Genomic DNA, 25,153 nt, shown 5'->3' on the forward strand with positions numbered 1-25,153 from the left:
GCACTGAGAAGTAGCAGATTGGCCAAGGAGGGCTAAACAGGTGCCCTCTGTAATGGCAATAGAATATCTGCAATCTTCTCTGAGCTTCATTCTCTACAAAGTTTTTGAATATACATATCAATAGTTAAGATAGAAAGATTAAGATTGCTGCTCTGATCTGCCAGACCAGAAGCTTAGAGTATAGACAGTGCTTTATAAACTTTATGGTCCTGTGTCCACTTCATTCTTTATATCCATCTCCACTGTCTCTGCCTTAGTCAGGGCCATTCTATCTCCCCTCTGGACTGTAACAATAAATTCTTGTTTTCTCTCTCTCTAAGCTTTTGCCATCCATTCCACAACTCACCATGTTGTGTTTGTTTGTTACACAACCATGATCAGAAATCTGTAATGGTTCCCTCAGCTTCATAAAGTAAATTCCAAATACTTTGTATCACATCAAAGAGATTCCATGATCTAATCCAAGACTACTTTAAAAACAATGCTTTTTATTTTCAAGTTGCTTTATACTTTTAGTATGTTTTTAAACTTTCTAAAGATAAAATTAATTTAATTTAATCTATTTAATTTATTTTGATTAATTTTCTTAAAATTATATATAACACACACACGCACTATATATATATATATATATATATATATATATATATATAATATACCTATATATAACACACACATACACACATATTTCAAGTCAGTGTCTGCTCTAGTTTTGAAATTTGGAATTAAGGTTTAGTGTCCTGAATTCATTCACTTTCTTTCTGCTGAAGAAAAGAACACATACCTAAGTAGTCAAATCGGAACTACATAGAACTCTTGCATGTTTCATTATCAGGCAAAGAGCACATGTGATAACCACTAGAATAAATAATAACATATCTCAGAACACTGTGATTTACTTTATTACCACATGAAATTTAGACTTTGAAACCAGTCTGGCTTTCTGCCTTTAGGAGGAGCTTTCTGCATGTGATTGCAGGCATGTTGAAGAGGCAAGGGTTGAAGTCTGTTTTATAGAATATAAAATACCATGTTCCCAACTATAAGTCAAAGCCTCAATTAGTTACTCCCTTGACAATTACTCTTCTGTGGAAACATGTTATTTTCCTTATTGACTTTTACTATGCAAGCCTCTGGTCAACTTGGGATGCCAGTGCCACATTTTAGGGAGAGACAAATACTTCAGAGGAGTCCTCCTCCTAGCATAGGACTCAGTACTTCTGCTTTCAGAACCTTCCTGGAATCATTAAGAAGTGCCATGAAGCCCAGAGGACACTGAAATGCATTCGAACAGATATCTCTAATACATCCTAAAGCCTATGCTGAATTTTTACCTTCATTCTATTTTTCACCACCATTTTCTAAAATTATATATAAGTTTATATAAAATTAATATAATATATAATATAAATTAAATATAAAAATATAATTATATATAATTAATTATGTAATACTTAAATTTAAAGGATGAGCTCAAAAGAGATAGTAAAAAAATGCTTCCCTTTTTAGGCAACGTCCACAGAGAAATTAAAGTCCCAAAAATAAAGGCCCTGACTCTTGCTAAATTAAAATAAGAAAAATCACTACCCACTCCCCTCACTGTTGTATTTATTCCAGTTTCAGCCAAAGAATTCAAAGTCAGATGGAGAAGGCAGTCTCATAGTGGCAGCTGAACACGGGACCATGTCCCCACAATATGAATACACTTCCATCAACATTTTATTGGAAGATGAATTAACCCGATACTAGTGCTCTTGTGTTTCTCTCTTCCAAAGGCTGTGAGTCAATGGAGCAGAGAGTTTATCTCAAGCTAAACAATATTCCCTAGATTCATATTACTGTGAGCAGCAAAAGAAAAAGCAGTTTTCATGTTCTCTAGGAAACAGAGAATAACCTAGAAAATATGAATGATTTGTTTTAGCTTTTCCAGATTCCCAGATACTCTGTGTACATATTTTAGAGTTCAATACCTTAGATTTATATTAAGCCAAAAGAAATCTAACAGTTAATTATGACTTTATACTTCTCTTGAGGTAACATAATCATGAGGTAAAAGATTCATGCTTTCTCCTTTCTTGCATAATGACACATAAGACACTTATTGTCTCAAAAATTTAAACATTTGTAAATATTTAGAAATAACAAAGAAATCTTTTTTTAAAAAAGGATGCCTGGGTGGCTCAGTCAGTTAAACAGCTGCCTTTGGCTCAGGTTAGGATCCCAGGGTCCTGGAATTGAGCCCCACATCAGGCTCCCTCGCGCTCTGCAGCTCCCCTTGCTTGTGCTCTCTTGCTCTCTCTCTCTCCAATAAGTAAATATTACAAAAAGATCTATTTTTTTAAAAAAGAGGGGCGCCTGGGTGGCTCAGTGGGTTAAAGCCTGTGCCTTCCGCTCAGGTCATGATCTTCAGGTCCTGGGATCGAGGTCGACATGGGGCTCTCTGCTCACCAGGGAGCTTGCTTCCTTCTCTCACTCTGCCTGCTTGTGATCTCTGTCAAATAAATAAATTAAATCTTTAAAAAAATGAAAAATAAAATTAAAAGAAGAAATACTGAAAAAAATTTTCTACTAGTAATCAAATAATTATAACACCTCTGGGATTCAGGACTTTCAAGAACTTTTTTGTTCTTAAAAATCTATCCTTCATATTTAAAACAATTTCCTTTTTATATCTGTTTAATTTTATGTGCTATGCATCTTGATGGTCAATAGATTTTGGGCTTTTCCTAACTGCACAGGCTCCACTTGTTTTTTTTAATCTTTATTTTTTTATAAACATAAAATGTATTTTTATCCCCAGGGGTACAGGTCTGTGAATCACCAGGTTTACACACTTCACAGCACTCACCATAGCACATACCCTCCCCAATGTCCATGACCCCAACCCCCCAGCTGGACCACGCTCCCCCAACAACCCTCAGATTAAGAGTCACTTATGGTTTGTCTCCCTCCCAATCCCATCTTGTTTCATTGATTCTTCTCCTACAGCCCTAACCTCCCTAGTTGCATCTCCACTTCCTCATATCAGGGAGATCATATGATAGTTGTCTTTCTCTGATTGACTTATTTAACTAGGCGTGATATCCTCTAGTTCCATCCATGTCATCACAAATGGCAAGATTTCATTTCTTTTGATGCTGCATAGTATTCCATTATATATGTATATACCATTTCTTCTTTATCCATTCATCTGTTGATGGACATCTAGGTTCTTTCCATAGTTTGGCTATTGTGGACATTTCTGCTATAAATATTCCAGTGCACATGCCCCTTTGGATCACTACGTTTGTATCTTTAGGGTAAATACCCAGTAGTGCTATTGCTGGGCCATAGGGTAGTTCTATTTTCAACATTTTGAGGAACCTCCATGTTGTTTTCCAGAGTGGTTGCACCAGCTTGCATTCCCAACAGTGTAGGAGGGTTCCCCTTTCTCTACATCCTCGCCAGCATCTGTCATTTCCTGACTTGTTAATTTTAGCCATTCTGACTGGTGTGAGGTGATATTTCATTGTGATTTTGATTTGTATTTCCCTGATGCCGAGTGATGTGGAGCACTTTTTCATGTGTCTGTTGGCCATCTGGATGTCTATTTTGCAGAAATGTCCGTTCATGTCCTCTGCGCATTTCTTGATTGGATTATTTGTTCTTTGGGTGTTGAGTTTGCTAAGTTCTTTATAGATTTTGGACACTAGCCCTTTATCTCTTATGTCATTTGCAAATATCTTCTCCCATTCTGTCAGTTGTCTTTTGGTTTTGTTAACAGTTTCCTTTGCTGTGCAAAAGCTTTTGATCTTGGTGAAATCCCAATAGTTCATTTTTGCCCTTGCTTCCCTTGCCTTTGGCGATGTTCCTAGGAAGATGTTGCTGCGGCTGAGGTCGAAGAGGTTGCTGCCTGTGTTCTCCTCAAGGATTTTGATGGGTTCCTTTCTCACATTGAGGTCCTTCATCCATTTTGAGTCTATTTTCGTGTGTGGTGTAAGGAAATGGTCCAATTTCATTTTTCTGCATGTGGCTTTCCAATTTTCCCAACACCACTTATTGAAGCGACTGTCATTTTTCCATTGGACATTCTTTCCTGCTTTGTCAAAGATTAGTTGACCATAGAGTTGAGGGTCTATTTCTGGGCTCTCTATTCTGTTCCATTGATCTATGTGTCTGTTTTTGTGCCAGTACCATGCTGTCTTGATGATGACAGCTTTGTAATAGAGCTTGAAGTCCAGAATTGTGATGCCACCCACTTTGGCTTTCTTTTTCAATATTCCTTTGGCTATTCGAGGTCTTTTCTGGTTCCATATAAATTTTAGGATTACTTGTTCCATTTCTTTGAAAAAAATGGGTTGGATTTTGAGAGGGTTTGCATTAAATGCGTAGATTGCTTTAGGTAGCATAGAAATTTTCACAATATTTAGTCTTCCAATCCAGGAGCATGGAACATTTTCCATTTCTCTGTGTCTTCCTCAATTTCTTTCATGAGTACTTTATAGTTTTGTGAGTATAGATTCTTAGCCTCTTTGGTGAGGTTTATCCCTAGGTATCTTATGGTTTGGGGTGCAATTGTAAATGGGATTGACTCCTTAATTTCTCTTTCTTCTGTCTTGTTGTTGGTATAGAGAAATGTGACTGATTTCTGTGCATTGATTTTATATCCTGACACTTTACTGAATTCCTGTATAAGTTCTAACAGTTTTGGAGTGGAGTCTTTTGGGTTTTCCACATATAGTATCATATCATCTGCGAAGAGTGATAGTTTGACTTCTTCTCTGCCGATTTGGATGCCTTTAATTTCCTTTTGTTGTCTGATTGCTGAGGCTAGGACCTCTAGTACTATGTTGAATAGCAGTGGTGATAATGGACATCCCTGCCGTGTTCCTGACTTTAGCGAAAAGCTTTCAGTTTTTCTCCATTGAGAATGTTATTTGCAGTGGGTTTTTCGTAGATGGCTTTGATGATATTGAGGTATGTGCCCTCTATCCCTACACTTTGAAGAGTTTTGATCAGGAAAGGATGCTGTACTTTGTCAAATGCTTTTTCAGCATCTATTGAGAGTATCATATGGTTCTTGTTCTTTCTTTTATTAATGTGTTGTATTACATTGACTGATTTGAGGATGTTGAACCAACCTTGCAGCCCTGGAATAAATCCCACTTGGTCGTGGTGATTAATTCTTTTAATGTACTGTTGAATCCTATTGGCTGGTATTTTGTTGAGAATTTTCACATCTGTGTTCATCAAGGATATTGGTCTATAGCTCTCTTTTTTGATGGGATCCTTGTCTGGTTTTGGGATCAAGGTGATGCTGGCCTTATAAAATGAGTTTGGAAGTTTTCCTTCCATTTCTAATTTTTGGAACAGTTTCAGGAGAATAGGAATTAGTTCTTCTTTAAATGTTTGGTAGACTTTCCCTGGGAAGCCGTCTGGCCCTGGGCTTTTGTTTGTTTGGAGATTTTCGATGACTGTTTCAATCTCCTTACTGGTTATGGGCCAGTTCCAGTTTTCTATTTCTTCCTGTTTCAGTTGCAGTAGTTTATATGTCTCTAGAAATGCATCCATTTCTTCCAGATTGTCAAATTTTTTGTGTAGAGTTCCTCATAGTATGTTCTTATAATTGTATTTCTTTGGTGTTATTTGTGTTCTCTCCTCTTTCATTCATGATTTTATTTTTTTGGGTCCTTTCTCATTTCTTTTTGACAGGTGTGGCCAGGGGTTTATCAATCTTATTCATTCTTTCAAAGAACCAGCTCCTAGTTTCGTTGATTTGTTCTATTGGTTTTTTTTTTTCTTTTTCTTTTTCTTTTTTTTTTTTTTTTTTTTTTTTGGTTCCTATTTCATTGATTTCTACTCTGATATTTATTATTTCCCTTCTCCTGCTGGGTTTAGGGTTTCTTTCTTGTTCTTTCTCCAGCTCCTTTAGGTGTATGGTTAGGTTGTGTATTTGAGACCTTTCTTGTTTCTTGAAAAAGGCTTGTATCGCTATGTATTTTCCTCTCAGGACTGCCTTTGCTGTGTCCCACAGATTTTGAATCTTTGTGTTTTCATTATCATTTTTTTCTATGAATTTTTTCAATTCTTCTTTAATTTCCTGGTTGACCCATTCATTCTTTAGAATGATGCTGTTTAATCTCCATGTATTTGTGCTCTCCAAATTTCCTCTTGTGAATGAGTTCTAGCTTCAGAACATTGTGGTCTGAAAATATGCAGGGAATGATCCCAATCTTTTAATACTGGTTGAGACCTGATTTGTGACCCAGGATGTCATCTATTCTGGAGAATGTCCCATGTGGACTAGAGAAGAATGTGTATTCTGTTGCTTTGGGATAAAATGTTCTGAATATATCTGTGATGTCCATCTGGTCCAGTGTGTCATTTAAGGCTTTTATTTCCTTGTTAATCTTTTGCTTGGATCATCTGTCCATTTCAGTGAGGGGAGTGTTAAAGTCCCCTACTATTATTGTATTATTGTTTATGTGTTTCTTTGATATTGTTCTTAATTGGTTTATATAGTTGGCTGCTCCCACGTTAGGGGCATAGATATTTAAATTTGTTAGATCTTCTTGTTGGACAGACCCTTTGAGTATGATATAGTGTCCTTCCTCATCTCTTATGATAGTCTTTGGCTTAAAATCTAATTGATCTGATATAAGGATTGCCACCCCAGCTTTCTTCTGATGTCCATTAGCATGGTAAATTGTTTTCCACCCCCTCACTTTAAATCTGGAGGTGTCTTTGGTTCTAAAATGAGTTTCTTGTAGGCCACATATTGATGGGTTTTGTTTTTTTATCCATTCTGATACCCTGTGTCTTTTGACAGAGGCATTTAGCCCATTAACATTCAGGGTAACTATTGAGAGATATGAATTTAGTGCCATTGTATTGCCTGTAAGGTGACTGTTACTGTATATTGTCTCTGTTCCTTTCTGATCTACTACTTTTAGGGTCTCTCTTTGCTTAGAGGACCCCTTTCAATATTTCCTGTAGAGTTGGTTTGGTGTTTGCAAATTCTTTCAGTTTTTGTTTGTCCTGGAAGCTTTTTATTTCTCCTTCTATTTTCAATGATAGCTTAGCTGGATATAGTATTCTTGGCTGCATGTTTTTCTCATTTAGTGCTCTGAATATATCATGCCAGTTCTTTCTGTCCTGCCAGGTCTCTGTGGATAAGTCAGCTGCCAATCTAATATTTTTGCCATTGTGTGTTACATACTTCTTTTCCCGGGCTTCTTTCAGGAATTTCTCTTTGTCGCTAAGACTTGTAAATTTTACTATTAGGTGACGGGGTGTGGACCTATTCTTATTGATTTTGAGGGGAGTCCTCTGCATCTCCTGGATTTTGATGCTTGTTCCCTTTGTCATATTAGGGAAATTCTTTACAGTATTTCTCTCCAATATACCTTCTGCTTCCCTCTCTCTTCTTCTTCTGGAATCCCAATTACTCTAATGTTGTTACATCTTAATGTCATTTACCTCTCGAATTCTCCCCTCATGGTTCAGTAGCTGTTCCTCTTTTGATCAGCTTCTTTATTCTCTGTCATTTGGTCTTCTATATCACTAATTCTTTTTCTGCCTCATTTATCCTAGCAGTAAGAGCCTCCATTTTTTATTGCACCTCATTAATAGCTTTTTTTATTTCAACTTGGTTAGATTTTAGTTCCTTTATTTCTCCAGAAAGGGATTTTATCTCTCCATAGAGGGTTTTTCTAATATTTTCCATGCCTTTTTCGAGCCCAGCAAGAACATTGAGAATCGTCATTCTGAACTCTAGATCTGACATATTACCAATTTCTGTATTGATTAGGTCCCTAGCCTTTGGTACTGCCACTTGTTCTTTATTTTGTGGTGCATTTTTCTGCCTTGTCATTTTGTCCAGATAAGAGCATATGAAGGAGCAAATAAAATACTGAAAGGGTGGCAAAGACCCCAAGAAAATGCTCTTTAACCAAATCAAAAGAGACCCCAAATTGTGGGAGGGAGAAAAGGGATAAAAAGAAGTTCAGAAAAAAAAATTAAAAAAAGAAAACAAATAAATTATTTATATACATAGTAAACTAGTAAGAAAACGTTAAAAGAGAAAAGGGTAAAAGTTAAAAAAATTTAGCAGTAGAAAAAAAATAAAATTAAAAAAAATTAAATTAACGGCAAGACTAAAGAATCATGGGGAGAAAGCCATGAGTTTCATGCTTTGCTTTCTCCTCCACTGGAATTCTGCTGCTCTCCTTGGTAGGTGAACTTTGTCTTGGCTGGATTTCTTGTTGATCTTCTGGGGGAGGGGCCTGTTGTAGTGATTCTCAACTGTCTTTGCCTGATGTGGAATTGCACCACCCTTATCAGGGGCCAAGCTAAGTAATCTGCTCAGATTGGTTTTGGGAAGATTTTGTCCCCTGAAAGCTTTCTGTAGAGTTCTGGAGGATGGGAATGAAAATGGCAGCCTCCCAATCTCTGGCGCGGAGGAGCTGAGACCCTGGGGCCCCACTCCTCAGTGCACCCTTAGAGAACAGCATCTAATTACTCCCGTCTCCATGGTCTCCAGCCGTGCTCGGAACTCACCCAGCCTGCGACCAGTTCGAGGTAACCCTGAGCTGAGAGCTAACTTCTCGGCTCTGTCTCTGTAGCCGGCTTCCCCTGTCTAATACCTGTGAGCTCTGTGACACTCAGACATCCCCGATACTTTTGTGACCCTATGGGACTTAGGGCCATGCTGGCCCCGCGTGGGCTTCGCCCCGGTTTAGCCTCTGGAGCGATGTCCCTCAGCAGAACAGACTTTTAAAAGTCCTGATTTAGTGCTCTGTTGCTCCACCTTTTGCTGGGAGCCGGCCCCTCCCCCTGCAATTTATCTTCCTGTCGCTTTGGATTCACTTCTCCACTGGTCCTACCTTTCAGAAAGTGGTCGATTTTCTGTTTCTAGAATTGCTGTTCTTCTATTCAATCTCCCATCGATTTTCTAGGCATTTGCAATGGTTTGATAAGCTATCTAGCTGGTCTCCTGCTACCTGATGTAGTCTCAGCCTGCTACTTCTCTGCCATCTTCTCCCTAGAAACCAGCTCTACTTGTTTTATTAGCACTGTTGATCGAACTTTTACTCAAAATTACACTACCTGATCAAAATTAAATGCCTTTCATTTTCAAGGCCCAGCTCTAAGTTCTGACTCCTCTCTATTTCTTCACCATAAGAAAATCTCAGTTCATTTTTAGCTCTATGATATAATGGGAAGAGATGTTTCCCAGTCTGGGATTCCTTAGGCCAGTGGCTTCCAGCATTGCTGCACATCTGAATTATCTGAGGAGCTTTTATAAATATTGGTGCTTTGTTGCATGCCCTATTATCTAGGTTAAAATCAGGTATGAATTTCTTTTTTAAAGATGATTTTAATGTGCATAGGATTCATTCATTGGCTTATGGATCATGGACTTCATTTTTGAATAGTTTTGGTTTCTTTTTTCTATCTTATTCAAGTAAGATAAATGTCTATGGGAAAATGAGTAGAAAAACAAAGATGAAAATTGTGCACAAGTAATCAAGAAAATGTATATTGAAACCACAAATGATTTTACACTATCCTAAACAATGAGGTATTGTGTTTATTTATTTTTTAATATTGGCAAAAAAGAATATCCTTTTTATCTTTACAGAGGACCAAGAATCAGAATGCCTTTGTACTTTTTAAGAGAAATACAAGAAAATAAAAAATAATAAAGAAATGTCTTTAAAATTTGGGGGAAAAATTCCAGCTAAAACTTTGTACCAAATGTAGATGTTAATTAAGTGAGAGGATATTTTAAAAAATATGTGAACAAGCAAACTGTCAAAAGCTTCTTATCTTTATGCACCATTTCTCAAGAAATTACTAAAGTATATGTTCCAGTAAAGTAAAGAAATAAGCTAAGAGTGAAATAAGTCAAGCAGAGAGAGTCAATTATCATATGGTTTCACTTACTTGTGGAGTATAAGGAATAACACAGAGGACATTGGGTGAAGAAGAGTAGAAATAACTTGGGAGAAATTAGAGGGGGAGACAAACCATGAGAGACTGTGGACTCTGAGAAACAAACTGAGGGTTTGGGGGGGGAGGGGGGTTGGGTTGCTAACCCACCCCCCCCCCAAAAAAAAACCCTAAGTTTGTGGTGGATATTAAGGAGGGCACATATTGCATGGAGCACTGGGTGTGGTGCATAAACCACACCAATGGATTTTGGTACACACACACACACACACACACACACAAATTAAATTAAATTAAATTTTTAAAAGGGCAATTGGGTTATAAATATAAAAGCAAATATCAAGGAAACAGGGCAAATATACAATAAATTTAAAAACAAAAAAAAAGAAGCTAAGAAAGAAAAATGTAGGGAGTCCATGAAAGGAGATCCCACAGAAGAGAGGTGGCAGCAATCCTCAATATAATGATTATGGAAGATCATAAGATCACTGCTATGCTCCAAGATAAAGCTAATGAAATATGCCTGGCTGGTAAATCCCCAAAGAATCCGCTAAATCAGTTGAAGTGATTATTTCTTGTGACATCCATTTTTTTTTTTTTTTTTTTATTCCTATAGATGTTTAGGGCAAGGTGCTGCTGTTAGGTCAGGCTCATATATTAGTTTTTGTGTGTGACATTATCTACTAGGTAGAGTTTAACTCAGAGTTCTTTTAATCCCTATCATGTAATATTTCAGTGGTGTTAATTTACATACCTGTCAGCCTAGTAACAAAATCTGTAGCCAGATAATGGAATGCTTTAGATGTAATGTCACGTGAAGATCATGAGACAACTTGATAGGATGGGAAAAATGATTCCTAGAATTGGACCAGTGGTTCAAATTCTAAATGTGCTATATTATAGCACCTTATGTAACCCTCTATGAGCTTTAATTCCCTATTTTGCAAATGATGAACTATTACCCACTTTCAATGATATATGGATTAAATGGTATCTATGAATCTGTACCATATCTGGTAACAAGAAGTACCCATCAATTTATAAGACCTTATTTCTTCTGCTCTGCTAGGTGATAATCTTGATATGTCTTCTTCATATTGCTGTACACACAGTTTTAAATACCTAGTAAAGGAATGAAAAAAATAGATCTTATATAAACAAAAAATATTGGTATTATGATGAATGCTAAATTAGGCATTTACAGGGGACTTCTGGAATGGGGGAGCGATATTCTCTACAAATTCACAGCTCCAAAAAAAAAAAAAGCAGAAAATATACTGGGAAAATGGTCAAAATGAACCTTCAGAGACTCTGAAAAGCTTGCAACACACTGAGAAATGTGTATTTAAGTGAAACTGATAGGTTTCTCTAAAAACAGAGGACATTTAAATATGGCTCCACTCTTGAGCTTTTGGTAGCCTTAAAAACCAATAGCCTCTCAACCACAGAAGCCCTGCAATCCAGCAGCCTAGCAGGTATCAAAGGCCGGCTTCTCAGAAAGTCCATCTCCAAAGCTGTTACTTTTACCTGGGCTGCTCCCTACAGGAACCCCACTCAGAGGGGAAGTCTGTCATCATCAGACTTTGATTGGAAACTCCCTTAGCGGGGAAATCCTACCCGAGGGCATTTGTTGAAAATGATCACAAGAAACTGTTGAACACTCCAGCTGCTTAAGGCTATGATACCAATTGGGCAAACAAGATCTTGAGCAAAAATCTTAAAAGAAGATCTGAGGAATGAGAAGCTCGGAGGCAGCTTTCAAATGCTCTGATATCCTCTTGTAGATCTAGAGAATACACACAAGTGTAAGGCTGTATGATATCCAGGAAAGACCTGGGAGGACCCCAACTTCTCACCTCTGGCAGACTGCAAACCCTGTGCAAGCAAAGAAGTGAAGGTAAAGGTGTGAATGTTAAAGACATGCCCCCAAAACATGAAGTCCCTGGCAAAGGGGGGGAAGACTTATTGGTTCAAAGCATTAAGGAAATCTGACCAATAACTAGTTCACTAGTTGACCACTAAGATCACTGAATGGACACCTCCGTGGCTGCACACTATGGAGAAATTTATTAGTTCAGGTAAGTCACTAAATAATAAACAACAACAGTAAGAAACACCAGCAACAACCAACTTTGAGAGATAGGTGGGAGGTCTGGTTTCCAGAGTTGCCACATTGTATCATCTAATATATCTAATGTTTTTCACAACAACAAAAAATATGTGACATGCAGGAAAACACGGCCAGTACATGGAGGAAAAATTCAACAGAAACAGCCTGAAGGATTCAGATGTTGGACTTACCAAATCAGATATTTACAAAATCATTAGAGATAATCTAGATCAAGGAATCTGAGACTTAATGAGATTAATGACTTACATAATGGCCAACATCAGTGTTCAAAGGAGACTATGAATTTGGATTTTAACTCGGACTATTTTGCAGAATGATTGCGTTCAATTTTAAGCATCTGTGTGTATACAAATATAAAAATATATATGTTCCTTTTTAAAAAAACTAATAATGAAACACATGGAATTATTTGAAAATATTTTAAATAGTCCTTATTTTTTAATCTCTCTTTCTTTTAACAGGCCCTCCTGTTAATGTCACATGCAACATATTCATAAACAGCTTTGGTTCTATCGCTGAGACAACCATGGTAGGCATGTTTACTTTGTAACAAGTTTCACACTGGAGTGATTTGTGATTATGTTAATGACAAATTTTCTGTTAGTGTTATGTAATTTAAAGCCAAAATTAATATAATGAGATTTTTAAAAATAAAATTACTGGTATAATTAAGTTGCAATCAACTGCAGGTAATAACGTTTCATTTGGAGACTGTATATTAGAGAATAAATGTAAGTGAAAACAAGATTGATTTTTCCCATTTTGGTAATTAAATCTTAAGTCTCAAATTAAAACTAAAGTTTTACTATTTAAATTCTTTCTTTTCAATGCTCTTTAATAACCAAACAGAAACATAGGAGCAAATAGTTTCATGTTCAATTATTCTGTATGCTTATAATGTATTTACAGTATTATTTTAAGTGTTTTATTTGATTACTTTTCCAAATAAATATAGTATTTGCTGAAATAACATAAATATTTTGTGAATAGTGTGGTACATTTACTTTATTGAAACTCATTAACAGAGACTTCATTAGTATGTAATCAAGAACATTTTATATAATGAAGTTATTAAAGCCAAAAAATCATCATTACAGACCAAATTTATTCTGATTTGGATTTTATAACATTCTCTAAAGATCATGCTTTGCACTGCAGCTTTTCTTGTGCTTTTCAGCTGAAATAAAATGCAGAGATAGACTCATGATTCTCCCAATATCTGTAAAATTGTCTAGCAGGCAAGTTTTTTTAATTGAAACTATGTATGGTGGTTTTTAAGTTACCTAGAATTATACTCCACTCCTAAATTTAGCAAGTATAATTTGCATTAATTTTCAAAGTTGATTTTATCTAAAATAGAATGTGAAATACTTAAAGATTTATTAGCTTCCAAAACCATTATTAAGCATCAATTTATGCTCATTGTGCATATCTCAGAATGACTTGATAGCAAATTTTCTAAGGAAAAATAATCTAATATGTAAATTATTATGGGTGGACATAAAGGTGTGTGTATGTATACAAGTGCATGCATGTGTCTGTGTAAAGAATATATCTTAACAGGAAGAGAATTTACTGAAGTGTCTTTTTTAAAAATTTCTCTTTTCCTCATGTGTGCAATATTTAGTCATTTAGAGGCATCTCTGTGGTTTTATCAAACAATATAATATAACTACAATAAAAGTATCAGTGAAGAAGAACTGAATTTACATTTTTGGGCATTATATAGAATTATCTTAACTACAGTGTATACATTAACATGAATGTGTGTTTGTTTGTGTAAACAGAGAAAATGCATACCATTTGCTTGCTTAACCACAGTGGTGTTCCAATGCAATTCTGACTCTGAAATGACTATAATCTTGCTTAAGGCTTTGACATATTCTGGACTCTCACTGAGTATTTGGTTTGATTTATATCCTGCATTTCTATTATTGGAGAGAAAAATTTTCATCTACCCTTCAAGATTCTTTTGGCTGGTTTAAGAATTAAATTGACATGAGACAGCTAACAGAGGGGAATCCAATTTAATAGCATACATAAACACAAGAGATTCCAAAGACAGGCAAAATGTGGTATATATGCCATTCTGAACTAGGGAGAAAGAGATAGGAGTCTGGGACTGCAAATGGAAGGAAAGCCATTCACAGGAAGGTGAAAAAGAATAAATGTTTTTTGAATAATTGTTTGCTGGACCATTCAGAAACAATTGACCATTGAGAGGACTTTGGCCTTGCCAGGTTCCTACCTATTTACCAGGCCTAGTTCATATTATACCTATGGTTATCTACGGTGCTAGCTTCCTTCTTGGAACAGGTCCTCTATCTAAATTCTTTTAGCCAGTTAGCAAAAAGAAAAACGTCTTGAGACGAAAATAATTCATATACCAAAGAGACACATTTTGGGGTGTAAAATTCTGCTCCTCTACTGTACATTCTTAGTTCAAATCATATTTAAAGATGAAGGAATCTCTGCTTTTTTTTTACTTAGACTTTCCAGATTGTATTTTGAGCCCTGGCAACTTGTTCATTTTAATAGCTGCTACACAAATTGTATAATCTCAAAACCCTAAAAATATGTTTATACTTTTCTCTTTTGCAAAACTGTTTCCACAAAATGCTGCCAACAGCAATAGTGGGAAAAATTTACAGCCTTACTTGTCTTTGCGGGATGGAGGAAAAGACTTGGGAGAAAAGGGAAGACATGGCCAGATTTCCTTCTCTAAAACCAGAAAGATTGTCAGGTTCTTTGAGGATATTTTCTTTTTATAATACAATTCATCAGTCTATTACTAAATGGTTGTAGCACATGATCTAGAGGATGACTGCACCTGCTAAATTTCTTACCTGTAATAATTTTAGACTCCCTTTATAAAATAATATTACACAAAAATCTTGCAGAATATTGCAAATACAGTTTCTCAGTGACTCTTACTCGGTTTTATTTCCTTTCTCTAACATAGAAATCCTTTTCATTCCTACATATTCTATCATAATGTGTTTTTTTTTTTTAAGTCATTTTTAGCATGTATCACTTTCCTCTTCAGAATCACAAGCAACATCAATGAACATTAATCAAACATCTCGGAGGTTAAGTATTATAAAATTTACTATGTTCATCTTGGTATCTTTCTTTTTAGTCTTCTAAACTTTTTAACAGGTGATATTACTTCTATTATTATAAGCAGATTCAATTCAATCAAATTCAATATCTGTAGAATTTTTAATGGTATCAGATAGAAAAGCTGCAACATGGTGTCCATACACATAGAAATGGAGAAAATTAAAACTTATTATTATATTTCTACCTTAAGATTCATAGAATACTTTCCTACCACTTGATTAACTTGATGAATTTTATTCAGTTTCTACCATCTGTAGAAAACTTTGTAGCTCTGTAGCTAAACTTTGTCCATTAGTTTATTTGCTGTAATATTATTTTGTTTTTATAAAAGTATTTATAGATTCTTAAAAATATTTACATATCTTTTTTTTAAGTTATTTATTTTGACAGACAAAGATCACAAGTAGGCAGAGAGGCAGGCAGAGAGAGAGGGAGAAGCAGGCTCCCTGCTGAGCGGAGAGCCCCATGTGGGACTTGATCCCAGGACCCTGAGATCATGACCTGAGCTGAAGGCAGAGGTTTTAACCCACTGAGCCACCCAGGTGTCCCCCAAAATATTTACATATCTTATATAGTTTATTTAAAAAAAAGATTATTTATTTACTTATTTGAGAGAGAGATCACACAAGTAGGCAGAGAGGCAGGCAGAGAGAGAGAGAGAGGGGAAACCAGGCTCCCTGCTGAGCAGACAGCCCAAATGCAGGGCTCGATCCCAGGATCCTGAGATCATGATCTGAGCCTAAGGCAGAGGTTTAACCCACTGAACTCCCCAGGTGCCCCTATTTTTGTTTTTATAATACAAATAGTGTAACTTAACTAAGACAATATATTAAAATTGTGAGGATGGTATTTCAAATTACCTATGTTCATTTATGGCTATCTTTGTACCTGAGATCTCATATTTAAAATGAATCTGAATAAATCTCCCAATATATAGATCTCCACTTAACAAAGACCTTAATTGTCAAAAATATTAAGCTCCCCTCTGCTGGTCTACTTTCTCACAATTTTATCTCTCCCCATCTTAAAATTCATTTTGTTCCATTTGAGGTAATTATTTGATTCTTGAGAAGATTTCTCTAGTAGATATTCTACATGCTTACCCATTTGTTTTGAAAATTAATTCAAAATTTTAAAGTATTTTGCATTTTATTCTTGTACCAAACTTATTTTTTAAAATATTTTTGTGTGCTTGGGGTGACTGGGTGGCTCAGTCAATAAAGTCCTATTCTTGATTTCAGCTCAGGTCATGATCTCAGGGCTCTGAGATCAAACCCCAGGCATCACCTGGCTCCCTGTTCAGCAGGAAGTCTGCTCGGGATTCTGTCTCTCCCTCTGCCCCTCTCCACTTCCCCTCAAATAAATAATAAATCTTAAAAAAAAAATTATGTATATCTTTCCAAGAACATAAATTCTAATTTATTTTTGTCTATGAAACTCACCATTTCCCACCATTTCCCAATTTATTTGTCCAATTAACTTATTATAGTACCAACCCTTCTCACTTGAGCACAGTCTTATTATTCTTGACATATAATTATCAAATTTTTTCTTTAGATAATCTATAAATTTTAAACTTCCTTATTTATCTTATATCTGTGTCATTTGTCATATATAATGAGATTCTCTAAGGACATATTCAGCCTCCATTATTCCAGGTTCACATTCTTCTTTTTTTTTTTTTTTAAAAGATTTTATTTATTTATTTGACAGACAGAGATCACAAGTAGGCAGAGAGGCAGGCAGAGAGCATAGACTCCCTGCTGAGCAGAGAGCCCCATGTGGGACTCAATCCCAGGACACTGAGATCATGACCTGAGCTGAAAACAGAGGCTTGACCCACTGAGCCACCCAGGTGCCCTCAAGTTCACATTCTTGATTTCACAACAATTAGAAAGCAAAGTTCTTGAAAAAAATAAATAAATAAATTCAAGATGAAACTGGTTTACCACCATCAGAGTCATTCCTGTTCCCCTTTTGTAACATGGCCTTGATAAGGGACATGAGTCTGTCCTGCCATCTAAACTTGTGGTAACAAAAGGAGCTCATTCATGATTGTTTTTATTGCTTCTAGAGGGGAGCTTAAGCTCTCCCCATTAATGTGACTCCTGCAAACCTGTTAGGAGTTGTGGAGAAGGCTAAAATGCCAGGATGAAAGCATTTGTAATTTGGGTTTTTTAAAAAAACAAACAAACAAACTTATTTATGAATGTAGTAATTTGGGTGTGTGTAGATAGCAGTGTCTCAAACTGCATATATATTCAGGCTTACCCTCCTATCTTCAGAAAACAGATGGCTCTCCATCTTGTTACACATATGTTAGAGAGTTTGAGAACTGCTCGGCTATGTGCCTTAAGTCAATATTTACTCATTGAACCATTACTTGTCACTAGTGCCGATAGAAATACTGATTTTTACAAAATAAAACAAAATAGATTAAATGTTTTGATGTAATCATTTTTCAGGTGTCTGTAGACAGATATATGGTGGGGTTGGGTAAGAGTATCTGAAGGTCTACTGTGATCTCAAACTATACATTTTCTCAGTTTTTCACATAAGTTATGCATTCATACTTTAGTTGCAATAATAATCATACATAGGTAGATGCTACTTTGAATGGTTAGATCATTATAATCTCCAAAGAAATCTAAGCCAGTATGGCATACAAAATTTATAGTGTCCATTTTCAGATTCTTTTTTTTAAAAATTTTTTATTTTTTATAAACATATATTTTTATCCCCAGGGGTACAGGTCTGTGAATCACCAGGTTTACACACTTCACAGCACTCACCAAAGCACATACCCTCCCCAATGTCCACAATCCTACCCCCTTCTCCCAAACCCCCTCCCCCCAGCAACCCTCAGTTTGTTTTGTGAGATTAAGAGTCACTTATGGTTTGTCTCCCTCCCAATCCCATCTTGTTTCATTTATTCTTCTCCTACCCCCTTAAGCCCCCATGTTGCTACTTCCTCATATCAGGGAGATCATATGATAGTTGTCTTTCTCTGCTTGACTTATTTCGCTAAGCATGATACGCTCTAGTTCCATCCATGTTGTCGCAAATGGCAAGATTTCATTTCTTTTGATGGCTGCATAGTATGCCATTGTGTATATATACCACATCTTCTTGATCCATTCATCTGTTGATGGACATCTAGGTTCTTTCCATAGTTTGGCTATTGTGGACATTGCTGCTATAAACATTCGGGTGCACGTGCCCCTTTGGATCACTATGTTTGTATCTCTAGGGTAAATACCCAATAGTGCAATTGCTGGGTCATAGGGCAGTTCTATTTTCAACATTTTGAGGAACCTCCATGCTGTTTTCCAGAGTGGCTGCACCAGCTTGTATTCCCACCAACAGTGTAGGAGGGTTCCCCTTTCTCTGCATCCTCGCCAGCATCTGTCATTTCCTGACTTGTTGATTTTAGCCAATCTGACTGGTGTGAGGTGATATCGCATTGTGGTTTTGATTTGTATTTCCCTGATGCCGAGTGATATGGAGCACTTTTTCATGTGTCTGTTGGCCATCTGGATGTCTTCTTTGCAGAAATGTCTGTTCATGTCCTCTGCCCATTTCTTGATTGGATTATTTGTTCTTTGGGTGTTGAGTTTGCTAAGTTCTTTATAGATTCTGGACACTAGTCCTTTATCTGATATGTCGTTTGCAAATATCTTCTTCCATTCTGTCGGTTTTCTTTTGATTTTGTTAACTGTTTCCTTTGCTGTGCAAAAGCTTTTGATCTTGATGAAATCGCAATAGTTCATTTTTGCCCTTGCTTCCCTTCCTTTTGGCATTGTTCCTAGGAAGATGTTGCTGCGGCTGAGGTCGAAGAGGTTGCTGCCTGTGTTCTCTTCAAGGATTTTGATGGATTCCTTTCGCACATTGAGGTCCTTCATCCATTTTGAGTCTATTTTTGTGTGTGGTGTAAGGAAATGGTCCAATTTTATTTTTCTGCATGTGGCTGTTCAATTTTCCCAGCACCATTTATTGAAGAGGCTGTCTTTTTTCCATTGGACATTCTTTCCTGCTTTGTCGAAGATTAGTTGACTGTAGAGTTGAGGGTCTATTTCTGGGCCCTCTATTCTGTTCCATTGATCTATGTGTCTGTTTTTGTGCCAGTACCATGCTGTCTTGATGATGACAGCTTTGTAATAGAGCTTGAAGTCCGGAATTGTGATGCCACCAACGTTGGCTTTCTTTTTCAATATCCCTTTGGCTATTCGAGGTCTTTTCTGGTTCCATATAAATTTTAGAATTATTTGTTCCATTTCTTTGAAAAAGATGGATGGTACTTTGATAGGAATTGCATTAAATGTGTAGATTGCTTTAGGTAGCATAGACATTTTCACAATATTTATTCTTCCAATCCAGGAGCATGGAACATTTTTCCATTTCTTTGTGTCTTCCTCAATTTCTTTCATGAGTACTTTATAGTTTTCTGAGTATAGAGTCTGTGCCTCTTTGGTTAGGTTTATTCCTAGGTATCTTATGGTTTTGGGTGTAAATGGGATTGACTCCTTAATTTCTCTTTCTTCTGTCTTGCTGTTGGTGTAGAGAAATGCAACTGATTTCTGTGCGTTGATTTTATATCCTGACACTTTACTGAATTCCTGTATAAGTTCTAGCAGTTTTGGAGTGGAGTCTTTTGGGTTTTCCCATTTTCATATTCTTAATGGAAAATCCTTCACATTCTTTTTTATAAGTATATTTTTATCAAATAATATTGCTTTTATCAAATAGAGTTATTACCTGTGCAAAAGGGAATATAAGTTACATTCATGTGTCTATCATTTTAAGAAATTAAACATTAAAAATAATTTAAAGCTGACCATGTCCTCTTGCCCCAAACACTGCCTCCCTACCTTTCCAAAGAAGCTTTGTTCCTGAACTTGATATCAAGAGATAAAATTCCATTCTACAATTATGAAAACATGAACAAAACGACCATACTGTAGTATCCACTTGTAATTTGATATTCTGGTTCAAATTTATGGTTTTTGACATAAGCCTTTGACTCTTCCTTTCATTTTCATTTCAGGGAGTATTCCGTATTGTATTTATATTGTACTTATTCATTCTACATTTGCTGGACATTTTGATGTTTTTAACATTTTTACTCCTACAAAACTCTGGATTGAAAAATTATTGTACATTTTCTTCTAACATGCATATGCAAATATTCTATAGGGTATACACCCAGGAATGGAATTATTTGGTCCAAGGTTATATTCTCAGAAGTGAAACTATTTGACTCAAATATTACTAACTTGTGCTCCAAAGTGGGCATTCTGTCTTAAACACCTACTATTAATTTTATTAGATTTTCTATTGTTTTACATCTCCCATAATTAATATTTACTCCCTCTGGATATAATTGCCATTATTATGTACTTCTTTAATTAATAGTGTGGTTACATGTTTTTCTTGAAAATTTTTTTTTCCTTGCCATTTTTATGTCCTTTGTGCAGAATGCCTTTTTGTCTTTTCTACATTTATACTTGTTTGCTTTTATAATGTACACACTAACCTACACTACTCACACACAGATATATTATTCTGAAGAATGCTCTGTTACATGCATTTTAAATAGCAATTTTTCTTTTTTTCCAGTGTGTTCATGATGTCTTTTGATGTATAAATTATTTCAATTTTAATTTACAAAATCTAACCTAGTTTTTACTCACTGGTTTGTGCTTTGTCTGAAGAAATCCTTCCCTCATCCAAGTACATAAAAACATTTTCTATATTTTCTCCTAAAAGCATTTTGCTTTTCCTATTTAGGTTTCAGTCCACCTGGAATTTTGTGCAGTTGTATACATATATATATGATATGCAGTAGATATTTATTTTTTATTTCACAATTGAATAATGACTTCTACTAATTTACAATTGTACCTCTGTCATATATATTCACATATATTCATACATATCCATATGTATTGAATGAGTCTGTTTCAGAATTCTTAATTTTGTCCCAATGGTCAATGCACCAAAATTGTAGTCTTCTTTAATATAGCTTTAAACTGGAGTTGATATTTAGTAGGACAACTTTCCAAACATACAGTTTATTCTTTTTCAAAGTATTCTTGACTCTTCTTGGAAGTTTGTTTTTTCATATACATTTTAGAATTATCTTGTCAAGTTCCACAAAATAAACTTGCATTAACTATGTGAAATTGTTTTGAGAGAACTCTAACCTTAAAATATTGAGTCCCCACTGAGCACTGGGCCCAACAGAGAGCTCGCAGAGCTTGATCTCACGACCCTGAGATCATTACCTGAGCTAAAATCAAATCAGACACTTAACCCCATCCATGAATATAATGTATCTCTCTTTTTACTTAAATATTAGTATTATTCAACAAAACATATAATTTCTCATAAATTCCTTGCATATGTTTTAATATTAATAAATTCTCCTTTATTTTTAAAACATGTATTTTAAAATAGCAAAATTTTAGTTATATTTTCAAATTATTGCTAGTATATAGGAATATGATTGTTTTGTATATTGTTTTAATATGCTTTCTTGTTAGCCCTAAGACTTTCCAGTTCCCTCATGCAATCGTTTTGTCTCACAATAATATGTTAATTTGGTCCTCTTGGTCTGTATATGCTTTCCATCTTTTACTTGTCTTGCTGTTTTAGCAAAAACAATATTGAGTGAAATTTATATTGTTCCCTGGCATTAAAGGGGATATTTCTAGCATTTCCAAAATACATAGATGTTTGTTTGAGTTTGGTATAGATATCCTTTACCAGAAAAAGGAAAAGGAATTCTTTTTCAGGAGAACACAGAAATCATTAACTACAAAACAACCCCCCAAATGGGCATTAATCTTCCAATCCATGAACCAGTGTATCAAATTATTTGTCTTCAGTTATTGTCAGCTACATTTTTTTAGAGTTTGTCAGATACTTTATTTTTTCCTAAGTATTGATGTGTGGTTATAAATGTTATTTTTTTAATTTTTAAAAATAATGTTTTACTCTAGAATAGTTTCAGATCTACAGAAAAGTTACAAAGATTGTTTAGAGGGCCTCCATACCTCCTTCCCACTGTCCTCTCTTATTAGCATTTTTCTTTAGTATGATACATTTGTCACAACAAATGAACACACATTTGATACATTATTATTAACTGAAATATATACATTTTTTAGTATTTCCTTATTAGTTCTAATGTCTATTTTCTGTCCCAGAACCAATCTGGGATACTATGTTAAATTTCGGTCTCATGTTTCCTTACACTTTCCTTGTATTTTATGGCCTTAACAATTTCGAGTATGGGTCAGGTGCTTTGTGGAGTGTCTCTCGGTTGATGTTTTTCTTATGACTAGGCTGGAATCATGAGATTTGGGAAGGAGGACCACAGAAGTAAAGTGCTGCTGTCCTTACTTTATATCCAGGGTGTGTGCTATGACGTAGGACCGTGTATACTCTCATTAGCAAGGACTTGTCTGACTTCACTACTGTTCACCTTCTCCATACAGTATTCTTTGGGAAAGCAGTGCACAGACTATACTTAAGGATAAGGGAGAATTATTTTCCACCCCCTTGGGGGATCATATCTGCATATTATTAGGCATTTGTCTATGTAAGACATTTATCTATCCTTCTGCATTTATTTGTCCAGTGACTTTTTTATTATGTTCAGTTAGCCAACATACAGTACATCATTAGTTTTTGATGTAGGTGTTCAGCAGTTCATTAATTGCATATAATACCCAGTGCTCATCACAACACATGCCTTCCTTTATACCCATCATCCCGGTACCCCATCTCTCTCCCTTTGGTAACCCTCAGTTTATTTTCTGGAGACCAGTGATTTATTTATACCAGTATGGGTTCATGGATATTAATTTTACACTTTGGGTTATAGTTCAATAATACATTATCTACGATGTTCAAATCATTCCAGTTTTGGACATTGGGTGCTCATTCAGTTGACAGAATTCTGTGTCCTTTTCACGTATCCCCATCATTTTGGTTGTGTGTAGTTTCATGCATCCTGCCACCACATGATGTTCCAGACTCATCTTGTATATGCCCTGCTCCAGCCCTGGAATCAGCAGTTTCTCCAAGGATCCCTGGTTCCTTTTATTGAAGAACAGTATTAGAAACCCAGATCTGGTTACTAGGTATAGTCATTGCTACACAAGTGTCATTGTTTCTAGGCTCTCCCAGCATACAGAGCTTAGAAATGTGTGGAGGTATGTGTGTGCAAATGTTATAATTTAAATTTTATTTTTCAATTGTTTCTATGAATTTGTAGACAATTAGATCTTGGAATATGGACATATATCCTGAGAATTTGATAATCTAGGTAGTTTCAGTAGTAGTCTGCCAATTTCTTTGTATTTTCTATGAATATGTTCAACAGACTGACAAGACATTTATACATCTTCCTTTCTAGTCTTTAGGATTTAAATCTCTCTTCCTCCCTCTCTCCTTCTCTTCCTCTTTCCCTCCTATCTCATTGCACTGGTACACAAGTCCTGTACAATGATAAATAAAATGGATAGAGAATGACCACTTTTTTTTTTTTTCTTTCTGATGTCAGTGAAGAGGATACAATATTTTGCAATTAAGAATGGTATCGGGGTGGGCGCCTGGGTGGCTCAGTGGGTTAAGCCGCTGCCTTCGGCTCAGGTCATGATCTCAGGGTCCTGGGATCAAGTCCCGCATTGGGCTCTCTGCTCAGCAGGGAGCCTGCTTCCTTCTCTCTCCCTCTGCCTGCCTCTCTGACTACTTGTAATCTCTCTCTGTCAAATAAATAAATAAAATCTTTAAAAAAAAAAAGAATGGTATTGGGGTGACTGGGTGGCTCATTTGGTTAGGCATCTGCCTTCGGCTCAGGTCATGACCCCAGGTTCCTGGGATCCGGCCCTGCATCAGGTTCCCTGCTTAGTGGGGAGTCTGCCTTTCTCTCTCCCTCTGCTGCTCCCCCTGCTTGTTTTCTCTCTCTCTCTCTGTAAAATAAATAAATAAAATCTTATTTAAAAAAAAAAATAAAGAATGGTATTAATTGGAGTGCCTCTGTGGCTTAGTTAATTGAGTGTCTGCCATTAGCTCAGGTCATGATCCCAGGGTCCTGGGATTTAATCCCATGTTGGGGTCCCTGTTCAGTGGGGAGCCTGCTTCTCTCTCTACTCTCACACTGCCCATGCTTGTGCTCTCTCTCTGAAGTAAATAAAATCTTTTAAAAAAACTGGTATTAGGTATAGATTTCTCCTAAGTTCTCTTTATCAAACAGAGGAAGGTTTCTTCCATTACTTGTATACTGAGTTGGTTTTTTTGTTTGTTTGGTTGGTTGGTTTTGTTTTTGTTTTTTTAGTCACAAACAGGCATTAAACTTTATCCAGTGCTATCTCAGCATTCATGGAAATTGCTGGCTTTTCTCTTTCATTCTGTTAGTATTATGAGTTATATTTAAATCAATCAAATATATATTGATTTTCAAGTAGAAAATCATCTTTGTAGTTCTTGAATAAATCCCATTTGATCATAATTGATTCATCTTTTTATTTATTACTGGATTTGATTTTCTGGCATTTGGTTTAGGATTTTTGATGCTATATTCATTTTGGATATTGAACTATAATTTTCTTGCATTGTCAAGAGCAGTATGTGGTATCAGTATTACACTAGCTTCAAAAAATTAGTTGGGAAATATTCATTCCTTAAGTATTTGGTAAAATTTACTAGTAATGCCATCTGTGCCAGTCATTCAACTTGGGAAAAGATTAAAATTATAGATTCTATTCTTGAACAGATAGAGGACTATTCACTTTTTCTACTGTGTACACTTTGTAAAGGTTTTGTTTATTAAGAAGTTTTTCCATTTCTTTAAAAATTTCAAATTATTGACATAAACCTATTTACAATTCCCTATCATTTCATCTGAGGGGATCTTGCTAATGGCACCATTTTCATTCCTTTCATTATTCTTTCTGCTTT

At 35.8% G+C, this 25,153-nt stretch overlaps 1 protein-coding gene across 1 annotated transcript in view; it reads left to right on the forward strand.

The window, feature by feature from the left end:
• Window positions 1-25,153, forward strand: part of GLRA3 (glycine receptor alpha 3) — a 194,503-nt gene that overhangs the window by 57,632 nt on the left and 111,718 nt on the right. The window contains exon 3 of the mRNA XM_059177450.1: window positions 12,526-12,593. Coding sequence (XP_059033433.1) covers window positions 12,526-12,593 — 68 coding nt within the window. The remainder of the gene's footprint in view (window positions 1-12,525; window positions 12,594-25,153) is intronic.

Source organism: Mustela lutreola, chromosome 1, assembly GCF_030435805.1.
Source record: "Mustela lutreola isolate mMusLut2 chromosome 1, mMusLut2.pri, whole genome shotgun sequence".
In the NCBI taxonomy this organism is placed as follows: Eukaryota; Metazoa; Chordata; class Mammalia; order Carnivora; family Mustelidae; genus Mustela; species Mustela lutreola.